The sequence below is a fragment of the Asparagus officinalis genome, chromosome 7, assembly GCF_001876935.1.
Source record: "Asparagus officinalis chromosome 7, Aspof.V1, whole genome shotgun sequence".
NCBI lineage: Eukaryota > Viridiplantae > Streptophyta > Magnoliopsida > Asparagales > Asparagaceae > Asparagus > Asparagus officinalis.
Window position 1 is genome coordinate 36277669 of NC_033800.1, and position 15926 is coordinate 36293594.

The 15926-nt window shown below is 35.2% G+C and overlaps 1 protein-coding gene across 4 annotated transcripts; it reads right to left on the reverse strand.

Moving 5' to 3' along the window:
• On the reverse strand, nucleotides 3490–13880 carry LOC109848288 (pyrrolidone-carboxylate peptidase-like). Of its 4 annotated transcripts, none has more exons than XM_020417718.1 (5): nucleotides 13804–13880; nucleotides 12454–12813; nucleotides 9377–9481; nucleotides 9257–9304; nucleotides 3490–3934 (listed from the first exon to the last, which is right to left on the reverse strand). In XM_020417718.1, the coding sequence occupies exons 2-5, from the start codon at nucleotides 12721–12723 to the stop codon at nucleotides 3695–3697; spliced, it is 663 nt and encodes a 220-aa protein (XP_020273307.1). In that variant the 5' UTR covers nucleotides 12724–12813; nucleotides 13804–13880; the 3' UTR covers nucleotides 3490–3694. The 4 variants fall into 4 exon arrangements, with proteins under 4 accessions (XP_020273307.1, XP_020273308.1, XP_020273306.1 ...); XM_020417719.1 differs by having other exon boundaries at nucleotides 12454–12809; nucleotides 13804–13822; XM_020417717.1 differs by lacking the exon at nucleotides 13804–13880 and adding an exon at nucleotides 13627–13795 and having other exon boundaries at nucleotides 12454–12809.

Below are 15926 nucleotides of genomic sequence, written 5' to 3' on the forward strand. Positions count from 1 at the left end.
CCCCACCCAAAAAAATTACGATAACCCCCTATGCTATAGCCCAATTGCAAATAGACCCTCTGTAATTCTATTATTGTGTGTAGACCTCCTGTAGTCTATTATTGCGCACAGACCCCCTATACTATCTCTCAATTTTGGATACACCCCTAAATGAAATTACTTATCTTTTATCCTTGAGAGGACTATTTGCAAAAAAAAAAAAAAAATCTCTTTCTCTTCGAGTAAAAGAGTGAAAAAAAAAAGTTCCCTGAGGGGTTTTATCTGCAACAATAGAAGGAGGTGCCTCAATATCTGAAATTAACTCCAATTATATTGGCCTTTTGGAAGAAAGTTCTGAGAGAAGTGTAGCATAATGTAGTGGATGTGTGGAAATGGGCACGTAGAGTCACGGGTAAGTTCCTTTTACAAGGTGGGTTTTGCTCATCTCATATATACCCCTCATTTTGGGTCTCTTCATGCATTCTCTATTCATTCCCACATACATCTTTGGATAAAAAGGTAGAATGTCACTAACAGGTTGAGGATTTTGGAGGTTGCCCATTTCCTTCACATGTTTTTTTTTAATGTGGCCCCCCTCCCCTTTACTTATTCCTCTCATCCCCACCCTTTTTTTCTCAAGGCTTTTTAGCTAGCTTTGGATGTCTTGGAATATTCCCATGGTAACCAGTACATCACATCACTTCCTCTCTCTAGGTTACCTATGCTACCATGTTCAATTGCCTAACACTGAAACTTACCCCTTAAATGAGAAGTGTTTGTGGAAGCCTAATAATAGACATTAGTTATGCAACTAATACTTGTCAGAAAGAACAATGCAGCAGGATACAATTAAAAATACCAGATAGATTCCACATCTAATTCATTGTTCATGATTCTCTTAAACTTGAGGGCTAATTGCACATAGATCACCTGTAATATCACATCTTGGAACGTATTGACCGCGTAGTTTTATTTGGCAGATAGACCATGTGGATGGATTTGTACTTTTTAACCCTCACACAGACTTGCTAGTTTCAACTAGGGTAATATCTGCCAAAAAAGTGCTTCCGCAGGATCTATCTGCCAAATCGAATGGGCAATAATAAGTTCCAAATTGCAATACTACGTGAGGTCTATGTGCAACAAACGGTAAAATAAATATCTCATAGTATCAAGTTATTTTCCATCATTCTCAGCGTGCATATCAGTCTACAAACACTTTTCAAGCTTTGAAGCATTTGAATGTCAGAAATGGATCTCTCTCACTTATACGTGACAGAAATGACGGATAGATCCTCAGAATCTTTCAAGTGTTTTTATATCAAAACCCCATCAAGGTAGCCCGGATTCGAGAAGAAAGCCTAGAGGCTATAGCAAACACATACATTCCCTAGGTCACTAGCCACTTGCAGGCAGGCAACAAGGAGTGAACAAGAACAATTGCATGGTACGTCAGAGGTCATAATTCCCTTCTTACAAAGTCAGGAGTTGCAAACTAGAACAGCATTGCTCCTGAAAACCGATACATAAGTCTTATCCACTCAGCCACAAAGTTTGAAACCACCATTGTTGCATCTATTATACGGCAACAAGGCCATCTCCCCTTGAGTTCATCATTTCTACAAATTTTGGTATGCCAGTGTGCCACTGATTCCCTTAAAATAATTTCCACTAGATTGCACCACAAAGTTAAACGAGGACCACACTAAGATTACAACGATAAGGTGGTCCATTTCCTCGTTGCATGTTGATCCAGAGGGCTAAACTTGCACAAAATGGCAACACTAGGGAATGATTAAGCTTTCTTTAATCTTCCATATGAACATATCAACTTGCCACTCAAATCCAGGAATCAACTAATAAGTACAATACACGGGAAGGTTCATCCCTGTCACCTGTTAATCCCTGGCAACTCTATGGTTGCCATTTGTGGCATCCCTCATAATAAAGCACTCGATGCACAGGGAAAAATCTAGACGCCTACAAGTAAAAACTGTATTAGAGAATTCATATTAAAATTATGTTTGATCAAAATGTTTCAAGGGTGACTCAGGAACCTTCACTTGTGTAATAATATGGTTAAAAATTATAATATATGTCTAGATGAAGGCAGCCTGCAATAATATAAGGCCACAGAGAGTGTTAGGGGAAAGTGCAGAAAGGCAACAATGGCTTTATCTCTAGTGCCTAAAGAACTTTGGTGGGTGAGCTTTAGAGATTCTCCTTGCTTCTAAAGGCGAGAAGAATGTAGGGTGTGTAAAGCTGCACAATTACATACCAGAACTTAAAGAAGAACAGAAATGAGGGAATCTCAGCATAACATAAAGTTTTTAAAAGGAGACCAAGCTACTTTTAGAGCATAGGCAACACCCACTCACAGGGGTATTGGTCTGTTAGTAATTTTATAAAAACATATTCTAAGTAGAAGGGTGGTCGGATTCTGATAAATTCTATGAAATTGGACCGGCTTGATGCCCAGAATCAGATCTGAAAAGTTCTTCTAATTTTCAAGAAACAGGAAGCTATCACTCATGCATTGAAGTTCCTAATTCTAGGGAGCGAATCACAAGAAATCTTCTATCGTTTGCAAAAATTGCAAAGCTTTTAAAATCTCATAGAAAGAAATGCTGAGAGTTCATGGAATATAGAAAATTTGCTGTAAGCATATGGCAAACATTTACCATCAAACACATATATAAGTTTAGTCCTTGGCTGTTAGGTTCAGAGATGGATGGGTACAAAACTCAAACACAAGGTTGTTAAGCTTATGGTCGATTCCTGAGATTAGACCGTCTTGTTTTCTGATAAACCAAAGCCGTGGAGTTGGAACTTTATTAGATACATTCCCCTCTTTGAGGTGATAATGGAACCTGCCATCTATCAAATGCATGATCGACTAATTGATTCTGCAAATGAAGAATCCTGGAAACAAAAAAGACTACACTCCGAATATGCAAATGCCTGAAATGGCTCTGGCATATTACAAAGAGCTAGCCATTACAAGTTCATTCCCAAATAATCCTCTAACCAGCTTTTTCCACCTAAAATATATATGGGATACAAAGGAGTTGATGAAGCTAGAACCTGCGAAAGCAATATCACATGAACTCAAACCGATAGAGAAAATTAATCATACTATATTAGTGAAAAATTCAATGTAAAATGAACTTCAAGTAGCTTAAAGGGTTTATTTTAGCCAAAAAAACAGCAGCAGAAGAAGCTGGAATAAATGATAAGTGCAAATCAAGTACGGCAGAGCATAAGGTAATAAACAAAAATAAAAATAAGAATAAAAAAATAAAATAAAAACCACAATGAAATTACTGATCTTTCAGTAACACGATAAAAGAATTGCTAGAAGAAAGTGACAACATTCAATAACATACCATGAAAGCTGCGATGGAGTATAAGATTGTTATCACTAACAAAAACCAACCATCCGCTGTCAGCTAACAGATATTACAGGAAAAAAAAAGGGACAGGGACTTTGAACAAAGTAAAACATGAATAGTTCAAGGAGAAGACTTCAACTTTCTTGAGCTTTATTGCAGTGAAATACAAACGTTTTACAGGATGCATTCGTACACAATAACCTGTCAATAGATACATGCACATAGGCGTTCATATACACCCCTTTGAAGCAAAAGTAATTTCATCAGCCATTCAGACAAAGCTTTCGACTGTTGAAGAAAACAAGTGTCAAGAAAGAGGAGTTCTAGTTCAAGGACGCAAGTACCTCCAAAAGAGAAGCCACAAACTGCATCTGTGTTTCTTCATCAATTGTCACAAAAAGAGGGACGTGTACGAAAAGAGACTTGATCCCGTTTTGCTCAGCAAACCGGAGAGAATGATAGTAGACATAGTTACACACAAAGCGACCGGCATCATCCGAAGGAATCACGCCATATCCCATCTTTGCCAAAGCCTTAGAAATATCATTCACAGGAAGCGATGTCTGTGCAAACAGAGAACCAATATAAAATTTAAGACCATGTCATACTGTCTTTGTATTGCATTCTCAAATAACCCTCGACAATCCATAGAGGGCAGGATATTTATAGATATAAGTTTAATCTAATTTAAGTTGTAAGAAATTAGGGAATTTAGTTCTTAAAAAAAATACTATTCTAATAAAGTTCTAAACAATTCTTCAGTGAGAGAACCACTCGTCCATTACGGTGCATGACTTAGCTATCAAGAACTTCCTTCTATGTTTGTGATACTGTTAGTGAGGAGTAAGAATCACAGAAAAATGTGTGGAAAAAGAAGCGTAAATAATGGCAATTCAGCAGAATGAACTGAGAAGGGACAACCAACAATAATAACCAAAGCTTTATGCAATTCAAATAGATAAGCATGAACTTTCACAGCAGCTAAACGGAACTCTCATATCCTGGAGCCTTGGTATGATGCATATTTGAACTCCTTAAAGATCAACAGGAGTCCAAGACATCTACTCATTACATACCAAACACCTAGTACAAGCTTTTGCATGTCACATCGCCTAGTACAAGCTTTTGCATGTCACATCACCTAGCATCCCCCCATGTGAATGTCCATTGCCAACCAATTCCATGCTCCCTCCCTGCGCACTGTATTTCAATATGGAAAAAGGTAATTCCCAGTTATTTATGGAGACTGCACCTAGAATTATGCATAAGCATAATATTAATTTACAAGTGACCTTGAGGCTTCCCAGTTCATCAGGAATTTTGGAAAGGACCGAAAGCCAGTGTGTTTTCCATGTTTGAGCATCATCAAAAAGAAGGGAAATGATTGCCTTTTGGTTTTAAATTGGATCATTTTTATGTCCCCTTTGTGAACACCTTTCAATTATAATTTTATAATCAAATATGCCCCTGCAAGTTGAGGGCTCTTTCATGGACCAAAAACTGGACTTGTAGGGCATTATTATTATTATTATTATTTTGAATCTGCTTTAGAAATTCATGTTAGAAAAATTTGGACCTGGGTTGCTTTAATACCATGTCTACTCTCTGCCACGATACCAAAACTACTAAGTTATGGTGACGTTTGAGGGCTATAATTTTATACTCTCATGCTTCATTTCGTATATGCGGAAATGGGTGAGAATGAGATGTCAATTCCCACTTCTCATTCCTTCATACCAAACACTACCGCCTCGTTTGGTACGCGGGTATGAGTGAGAATGAAATGTAATTCCAACTCTTTATTCATGCGTACCAAACACGATATATTTTTAGACACTAGAATTGATATTCTCACTTCTTATCAATTCCTACTTTATATGAGAATTTTTATTCCCAACCATTTGACAAGGAATTGATATTCTCACTTAAGTGGGAATAAAAATAAACAAATATTTTCTGATTATACCCTCCTTAAAAGATATGAAGATATATAAATTCCCATATGAAAAATTATTTCTATAGAAATAATATCATTAGCTGCTCGTACAAATATATAAATAGATGTAAAATATTAAAAATACTATTCTTTGTTCGACTTTACTCTAGTTCCATTACGTCTACAGTAGAAAAAAATCTCATCTTCGTCTCTATGCGACTCGATTAGGTAATCATTATTTCTTTTTAAAATATGTATGTGTGGCTAATCTTTATAGCAATTTTTTATCATTTGGCGACTCGCTTGCGTAATCTATTAGCAATTAGGTTAGTAAATATTTGATCGTTGGATGTGTGATTTGAAGTTCCATTGAAGCATATGTGCCTAATCTTTTCAGTAATTTTTTTCAAAGCACTCACAACAAGAAATAATGTGCTTAATTGATGAGATTGGAACTTTATATTTTGATTAGAGATTAACATGTTTTCTATTCCTTCAAACTTTCTAGGTTAACATATTTTCTACTCCTAATCAATTGTTTGAAAGTTAAAGGTGCATTTGAAATTTCATAAAAGTTTTATATACAGACTAAAAGTTAACATGTTTTTCTAATCCTTCAAAATTTAGTGTTTTCTTCATACACATGGAATTCAGTCATAAATCATGCAACATGCATATGGAATTCAGTCTATTGTATACGTTTGTGCATAGTGATGTTAGTAGCATTAGCTGCTTGTACACGTAGTAGACATGTACCATTAGAAGTTAGAAATGTGGAATTATAATTATTTATAATCAAAAATAGTTTCTATGAAAATTATTTTTTAATTAGTAAACCAAAAGTCCAAAATTGTTGCTGAGGCGGTGTACCAAAATATAACTATAAACTAAAAAAATATTTTTATAAGAAAAAATATCATTTCTATAAAACTTATTTTTCTAAAAAAATAAATTATTTAGTCATTTTTAAAATATTTTTATGTTTTCAAAATTCCGTGTTCTTGTAAGGGCATTACTAGAAAACTAAATTTTATTCTCACTTGTGAACAAATGATACCAAACATGAGAATGTGAATAAAATTGTCATTCCCATTTCATTCTCTAAACGCGGCCAAACATAAGAATGAGAATGCACATTTCATTCTCATATCTATTCCATTCCATTCCTACTTTCTTTCCATTCTCACTTGACTCCAATCACGCGTACCAAACGAGGCGTACGTGTATTTCGAAGCTAAAATTCACATTTCCACTCCTCATCAACTCCCACTTTATATGGGAGTCAAAAAAACATAACTTCCAAATATGCTCATTCTCACTAAGTTCTCTAATTGCACCCAAATGTGAGAACAAAAATGAGCATTCCATTCCCACATTAATCTCATGTCATTCCTTGTTTCATTTCATTCTCACTCCACTCGATTCCTGCATAGCAAACGAGACGTCACAGAACATCATCAGAAAGAAGGAAGACTATAGGTATTTGGCTTTAACTTGACACTTTTCGTGAAAAGCTTTCAAGTATTACTTCGTCTCTGAACCCTTCTATAAATTCCATCACCTTTCGTAAGATAGGATTGCGTCACCGGAGAACCTTTGACAGATGAAGGGAAATTAAACTAACTTCAAATTAACGAGCGCATAGACCTTCAGATATAGTAGAAGCATTTGTTTTGTACCAGAAAGGTGACAAGTTTTGAGGGATACCTTCAACCAACACAGTGAAAGGAACCTTCTTCTATACTTAAGAGTAAGGGATCGGCCTATTCAGATTATTCATTAAAAAACTGAATGATGTCATAATGAGATAAGAATACCTTTTACTCCTCAAAGTAAGGAATTACTGTCATACTGAAATCTCAAACAGTAGTCCAGTGATAGTATTAAGTAGTGACAAATGGAACAGAGGGATTCACTAGGTCAATGACCAAAAATAATTTATAGAGAATACTATCAGGTTTGAGATCTCGGATCACAGTCCAGATTTGCCTTGTAAATATCAATATTCCGATTGACAGATGTTTTTGCATTAGAATCATTATGTATAGGCGGTTCGGAAAATTGAAATCAATTTTTTAAATTTAAAAAAATGGAAACGTTTAGCTTTTTAGCAATTTGGAAGATTGGATTAAATATCTTTAAGTTGTATAACCAATAGTTGATGAAGAAAATTTCTAAAGATATTATATGAATTCTTAATCTTATTGACATGATTAACAAAGAAGGCAACATTTTAACATATTAATTTTCATATTTTTCTTCTTAATGAAAGAATGGACTTGCTTAGTGATATAATAATATCAAAGGAGATAAGGTATATAATCGATTTGATCCAGTATAACAATTCAGTTAGAATAAAATTATGGATTAATATCAATATAATAAAAGGTTCACTTACGGAAAGACATAACAGAATATCACCTTGTTTATTATATGGGATCAGACAAAAAATTATACAGAGAGAACAATCCAACAGGTCAACTCTAATTATTCATTCTTTTATGATTGATTAAATTTCTATTATGAATAAAATAAAATATTTTAAAGTTTGACAGGTCGGTGTCCTCTTTGAAATTTTTTATCGCCAAACAGCGAATCTTCTTAACATACATAAAATAAGTCAGAATAATTACAAGCTTACATTCATTGACTTTTTTAAACTTTTGTCTAAGACACTACTGACTAAACATCTTATGTCTTCCCTGCATTTGTTGTTACTATCTAATGTTAGAGATATTTCATGATTTTGTTAAATCAAATCGGCATAGTTAAAACCATGTGATATCGCCAATACTTATCGCTGATACTTGAAACCCTGAAATTTACTGAAGAATGGATTGAGAAAGTTAAACACCAAGAGTGTTGAAATATCTATGTACAATTCTATGATGAAAATCATTTAACCGAAGGTTTTATACAATTCTATGACGCAAATGGTGAAAATGAAGGTTTTGCATAAATTGACCCTAAGCAAAAGCAACGTGGTAAAATAAATTTATAACTCCAGACCATTAGTCTCATGAAAATATGTAGCCATGGAAGAACAAACTAGTCTTTTCTTTTCCTTTTGACCATGTAAAAAGATAATATATTAATAACATTGAAAAATGTGTTTACATTGCCACTCTTTTTTACATGTTTTAATGCAATGATCCAATATATGTAAAAGTTTGCACTCTTTTTTAAATGTTTTAATGCAATGATCCAATATATGTAAAAGTTTGCACTTTGTATATAACAGATCTGAAGCAATATATTTTATGAATGGCTTGATTTAATGAAGAGAAAATCTCCATTCCTTCTACATGGGTGCATCTATTCAGTGCTCAGTATAACAATGAATAGTGCTAGCTGATTGTAGACGGTCCTGAATGTATTTAAAAGAGATATGTAGAGTATTGGAGCCTCATGGTTCTCTTCTCTCTAATATGAACCTTCTAGGCCTTGACAGTCCTCTCTCAACTACAGAAACAAATTTGTCTATACTATATCTATGGCAAATAAACATAAAGGCCCATCTAAGCTATCTTTTCATCAATACATCCATTCTTGGGGGTTCAATGGTGTAAATTTATTATTCCAGAATAAAAGCTTTGCTCAACAGCTATAGGCATAGGAAAGTTTTGTTTCTAGGAATATTTACATAAACAAATACTATACCAATATACTAATGCCATCTTGTGGTACCGGTTTTCATTTTGACCCCTTAATCACATTCATGGTTCTCATCAACAGACTGCATACAAGTTCATCAGCAATCTTGAGAGAGAAACATTCAAAATATTATGTTAGAAGTATGTATGTATATATGTATGTATGTATATATGTATGTATGTATATGTATAAGCACGCAATAGTGGAAAGGTTACATGTAACCTATGGACTCTAGTAGAGAAAGTGTCACAAGAACATCAGACAAAACTTGTGGAGATCAAAAATAGCAAAGTACCTCTCTAGTTCTGGTAATACCTCCATCAGCAGGGATGATTGGGACTCTCTGCAGAAAAAAAACAATTAGAAACAGGCTGTAAATGAACTAGATTAGAAAGATTTGAGGAAGACAACTTACTTGAGGTTTCCATCCAAGTTCATCCGGACATCGAAAAGTAGCTTCATTAACTGCTTGATTCTCAAGAGCAAACCGTGCTGCACCACTATTGACTCCAAAGTGAAGCTGGTGTACAATAAATCAATACAGGAAAACAAAGTTTATAAAATAAATCAGAACAAACGCATGCACAGTAAACATCATCTATGTAAAACATAGAAAGTGCAAAGATTAAGCATAACTATCAAAATGTTTGTAAGATGCATAAATGTGTATGATGCCACTGATATCCTAACACCATCTGATTATATTCCACTATTAATGTCATTCACAAAGTAAATTAGAATACCTTATGCTGCAAGTTTAACAAAGGAATCATATATCGGAGAACTAAACAAGAAATTCAGGTTTGCCGTAAACAATGACTTAATGGGAGCCGATATAGGTCATGGTGTGATCCATAATGCTTGACCATGTCAAGAGAGAATCTTCAAGGTATGGACACAAGGTGGGGGTAGAATGTTGGAACTTGTGTTGACTTCTTGTTTGCACTTCGAGATGAACCTGATTTCCTATATCAAGCATTAATTCTTTTTTTCCCTCCTCCTTTTTTTTACAAACCATCCCTAATCTACAAAACATCGATACCAATAGCTTTAATTTGCAATGACCAAAGAAGTGGAGTCTCTTCATAAAGACAAGACATGAGAATTAGCGAAACCCATACCTTTGCTCAAGTTCAAGCATTGTCTCGAATTGCTTGGAGTTGAACATTCATGGGTTAAACTCGTTAAGGTTTTGTGGAGAGAGAACAAGAATGAAGAGAAGATTTGTCATGTTCAAGTCAAGGTGGAGATTTGTTGAATGACTTGAATATGAAGAATCAAAATCAAATTTGAATTCTTTTCCTTCACATTGACCTTGTGTGAATTCACATTTAATCCAATTGTTTCACCAACCTATTAGCCCAACTATTACGCCTAATCATTTGTCTACTTCGCATTGGGACGAGTTCATTATAAAAGGAGGACTAGGATAATAATGAAGAGTGTGAAGGAGAAAGTGCAAATGAATAAGAAGAAGAGATGGATTCTTCATCATTGGGTATTTTTGTGTTGGGCTTGGCTGACTGATATTATAGAGTGATATCTTTGTTGTAATCTCCTTTTTTTTATTAGTGAATATTGCTATTTTCACCCGTAGACATGGGTTAAGATACGGATAGAACCACAGTAATCCTTCCAATTGCTCCAACAAACTCTTAGTCGAAATACACAAATAAGTTATTGTAATAATTGGACTAATAATTTGGTGAAATAGTTAGGTTAAATGTGAATTCATACAAGGTAAATGTGGAAGTGAAATAGTTTGGTCAAATGTGAATCACACAAGGTAAATATCAAAGAGAAGAATGCAAAATTTATTTTGATTCATCATATTCAAGTGATTCAACAAATCCCCACCTTGACTTGAATATAACAAATATTTTCTTCATCCTTGTTAACTCTCCACAAACCCTGATGGGTTTACCGCCTCGCCTCGTTGAACTCCAAGGAATTCAAAGAAACGCTCAAGCTTTCGTAAATGTACGGGCTTCACTAAAGCCGATGTTTTTTTCCTTGTGAAAAGACTTCACTTCAGTCATTCCAAATTCCAACATTTAACTCTACAGTTTTTTTGGTTAAATCAAACCACACGTAAATTGAATGGATGAGAGATATTCCTACCACAATGGCTTCAATTTGCATGAGCTTGTATTAAGAACCAATAAGTTGGACTTCTATATGCAAGAGCTCGTATTTACAGAAATAGGTAGGAAATATGTGTTGATTTTGCTAGGACTCTCACAATACTAATAACTCATCACCCATTTATAAAGGGTTTCACCTTCTTGCAATGGGATACTAAGGTTGCTCAACCTTCAGTGGAGACTTATCGTATAGCGTTCTACCTTATATTTAAACATGTTTTCACATTTCAAGGCTTGTTTAATGAAATATGGATCTACCATTGCTTCAACTTTGAAACATAACATATGCAAGGAAAACTTCTCTGCGCATTTAGCAACTTATTTGCCCAACCTTAAGTGGAGCTCCCAATGGTTTTTTACCTCATATCTAAGCCTATTTTCACTTTCCAAGGCTTGTTTGATGAAAATGGATCTACCATCGCTCCAACTTTGAAGCATAACTTACACAAGGAGAACTTCTCTGCACCCCTAACCTTAGATTACAAAAGGTTTGGAAATAAAAATAGGCCTATCTGATATGTAAACCTTGGAAAAGAACATAGGCAAAGTTCAACGAGTGTAAGCGACCAAAAGGGTCCTGCAGGTCCATTCAGATCTGAAAGGATTTTATCAGGTGTTTTCTCAGCAAAATCTGCCTCATCATGTACTTCTGGATTCTAAACAAATCTCAGCTCTGGTAGGGGCTCATATCCTTTTCAGAGGAAAAAGTGTTGCAATACTTCGCTTATCTCAAACAACAGAATAGAAAATCCATTTTCACATTGTTTTTGAAGGTACTGAGCCCCCCTACCCCTACCCCTACCCACCCACTCAAAAGAAAGAGAAAATAATAATAAAAGTCAACTATTTGACTAAAAATGGAGTAACGGATCATTCTACGAAATAAAGGTTTCAAAAACATGAGAATTGAGAATAATCTCACATATACTCTATGACCTAATTCATTAAAAAACAGAATAAAGGGGGGGGGGGGGGGGGAAAATAAACCCTGGTGCTGCAAAACTAAGATATATTTAGCAACATTCAATGACACTGAATCTCATATTTGTTTAGCCTTTGTTATTCTATAAAGAACTTAGGATCCAGCAACATAACAAATTATCCAAGTTTGCATGTGACGAATCATATCAGATTGTTAAAATAGATATCTCTACATCATTATCAATTCTCACACAAAACACCGATGGCTGCAAAATTAAAAGCTATAATAGCCAAAACACGCACATAAAATAAGACAAAAACTTGCTGTGAGAGGATTACTTTTCGGTATCAACTTGATCTACCTTTAAAAATGCCATAACATAATTCTTAATGCACAATACATTCGAAGAGTAGGTGAGCAACTGACCCAAATTACTTGTCTTCCAGCATTTGAAGGTTCCTCATCCAACTTAGCAACAGCAGACTCCAATATTTTGTAAAGTTGAGCAAGTGCTCCTTGTCCTGCAGTCTCAAGAACAGTACAACTACCAAGAACAAGGCCTTTTGGTGGTCCTTTCTTCTTCATGTATTCTTTCAGATTACTTACGATTGTTTCAGTCGGGTTTTCTGAGACTCCATGAAATTTCTTAAACCCGGTAACATGAACTGTTACACCTGAAGGACCCTCCGAACCCATTTACCAATAATCTAATTCTTTATTTGTTCCTCGATTAGGTATAGTCTGATTCTGTAGCAACCTAATTGAGCTTAGTTTCCTATTACCTGCCTTCAGAAAAGCAGACAATAGAAGAAGCAAATTTTGAGTATAACAGGGGTAGAATATCGTCAGACAATTACTCAAAAAGAGCTATCAATTGGAAACTCTGCCCAAAGCCTTATACCAGTCAGAAATATAAGAAATAAATATTATATGCATTAACAGTACTGGTTTGCCAACTAATTATTAGTAAACGAACAATCTGATCACTTATTATAAAAAATATCAATAAAAAAACAAAATTAAATTAGTTTATCGAATCACAGAGGGGAATAAAGTAAAGAAGATACATGGCTTCAAATTAGAAGAATTTTAAGAAGTATGCCATTTATGGTAAGGCAACGCAAATCCACGTTCGGAAACAACACAATAACTGCGAAACCTATATCCGTCGAAAACCAAAGAGCGGCACAGCTACAAGCCAGCGACCTCCTGAATAAAATTCATTAATAACAAACAACATGCCCAATACAAAATTTGAGAGTAATAATTACGTAGATCAAATTACATAGACAGCAAGCAAACAGGTTCCGATTGATCACTTTATTGAAGCCGAGAATAAAAATGGGTTCGAAAAAACAAATTACTTCGAACCAAATTCCGCAATAGAATCCACAATCTATCTATACTTTGCTTCAAAAGATTCCAGCTTGCCACACAAAAATTGAAAATAGTCAGAGGCTCATGAATCAAATTTAACATTATCACCAAACTTCTGACCTTGTATTCAAAACACCCAATCAAGGATCAAATCAACAAAAACCCAGAAAAATTAACCGATCAAAAACACCAAAACCAAAGATAAATCCCAAAAGCTCTCACCTTTCGCCCCTCTACACAAAGAAAAGAAATGGGTATCGGCGATGATCGGAGGATAATACTAAAGGAACTCAAAATGGGTGCGAGAAGTAGTGAAGGGTCTCAATTAAATGAGCCTAGGGATTGTAAATTAGAGATATATTTGTTAAAGAGACAAAAAAGGGAAGAAAACAAACACACCTCGCTTTTACTCGTTCTCCGTCTTTGTTAGGTCTTATTTAAATTACTTTTATACTTCAAATTCAACAATTATTAGTTGGTTTATGGGATTTTAATAAGGACTTTGTTTATAAATTTGCGTACGTTCTATGATTCACGGGGTCATGGACTTTGCGGGTCGTGCTTATCTCAAGTCCCCGCATAGAGACTTGAATGCGCCACTCGTTTCTTTTCAATGATTAAGCCAATCAAACGAACTCTATTCTCACTGGTGTTCACATCATCATTATAGCCATTTGAAACTTGGAACAATCATATTGCTTTAATGACGTTTGTTGTAGAAGAAAGCAAAGGAACACGATTTACCTAGGAAGGATGCTATTTACATTGGACTATTAAGGGTTGATTGGTTAGTAATAAGTCACAAATGTTGATTTACCTAGGAAGGAGAGCACTAATGACTCGTGTTATTGGATTTATGTGACGTCACTGTTTTCACACATGGCTGCAGTCTAAGGTGAACCCAGAAATATCAAACATGATATGCACTCACACCGTGCAACACCAAGTTTTACTAATAACAGCAATATCCTCTAGTGGAAACAAAAATAAAGTGCAGGTACAAACTGACAATAGAAGAAAATAACTGTACCTGGCATGATATAGGAAAGAGAGTCTCATAAATAAATTATGTCTCAGATAACAAGTCTGGGATACATTTGACATTCTGAAATATATAAATGTATCACGACATAAATCAACTAAGAATGTATCAAGGCTCACAGCCTTTATAAAGTGAGAAATAAAGAAAAACTCTAATAACTGAATATAGAGTCAGCCTAATGTGGAGTCTCCTCTACTAGCTCATATGACGGCGACTATGCATGAACTCCGTCATTATGCGATTCTCCGATGCTCTAAATCGCCTGAAAGGAAAAAAAAAAGAGCAACAACAAAAGTGTCAAAACGCTAAAGCAATATCACTTCCATCCGTCCCCAGGAGAAAGGACTACTATATGTAATGAATACTCTATCTATTAAGTATAGTCTACCTAGGAATCCTTTTCCCCGAAACTAATGAATAAAACCTCAATAATGACTGAAGTAGAAGTATGTAGGCATAACATCATACTCAACATCAGAGTAAAAGATATGTCTCGTGTTCTAGCAAGGTGAGTCTCTCAGATGTAAAGCTACTCAAGAAATGAGTTATATCACATTTAGTGTCCGCCAAACACATTGGCATGACAACAATTAAGCATTTCAACCTCTGCGTATAACTATGCGAAAATGAAGATATTGGTTCCTTTGCCTCTGCGCACACTCGTGGGAATACAATGACATAGGTTCCTCAACCTCTGCACACTCTAGTGCTGATACGATAACTTAGGTTCACCGACCCCAGCGCACTCTAGTGCAGATACTATAACATTGGTTCACCAACCTCAGCGCACTCTGGTGCGGATACAATAACATAGGTCCACCAACCTTAGCGCACTCTAGTACGGATACAATAATACAGGTTCACCAACCTCAACACACGCTCGTGCGAATACGACGTCAAGGGAAAAGTGTACTTGAAACCATACTTAACCAAAATCCCCCTCTAGGGTACCAACACGTGTACTACGACACTGTTCATGAATAATTATGACCACATATGTACTATCATGCAACTCGAGCCTCGAGCTCGCATTTCAAATCAAAACAACACAATATTAGGAAGATCAGCCTTAGACACTGAGTCTACTCAGACTCTGTAAAACATGAATCAATATTAGTAGTCGACTACACTGTACATTAGTCGACTACTCTGTAATCAGATAGTTTTCGTAGAACAAACTCGATATTAGTAGTCAACTACTACTCTTAGTAGTCGACTACTAAGCAGAAACATGCACACACCCGTGTACATACAACACTTAGCAATCGTCACGTGTTTATCATGCTTTAATACAGTACAAAGCAAGTCATAATAAAACAAAAAAATCATCTCCATGATTATATAAACCCTTAATTCAACTAATTAGGTTTAATCTTCTCACTAGTCAAGAAATTGACATAACCCTAGTTATCGATTAAATTAGCGTGAACATGCTTGCATATTAAGCTTGAAACTTATATAATTTCATTTATTCACATTT

Coding starts and splice junctions, on each gene's coding strand:
- LOC109848288 (XM_020417718.1), bottom strand. CDS start 12,723: ATGGGTTCGGAGGGTCCTTCAGGTGTAACAGTTCATGTTACCGGGTTT. Junction 9,305..9,376: donor AACTTGGATGGAAACCTCAA/GTAAGTTGTCTT, acceptor TTTTTTCTGCAG/AGAGTCCCAATCATCCCTGC. Junction 3,935..9,256: donor GTATTACCAGAACTAGAGAG/GTACTTTGCTAT, acceptor CTGTTTGCACAG/ACATCGCTTCCTGTGAATGA.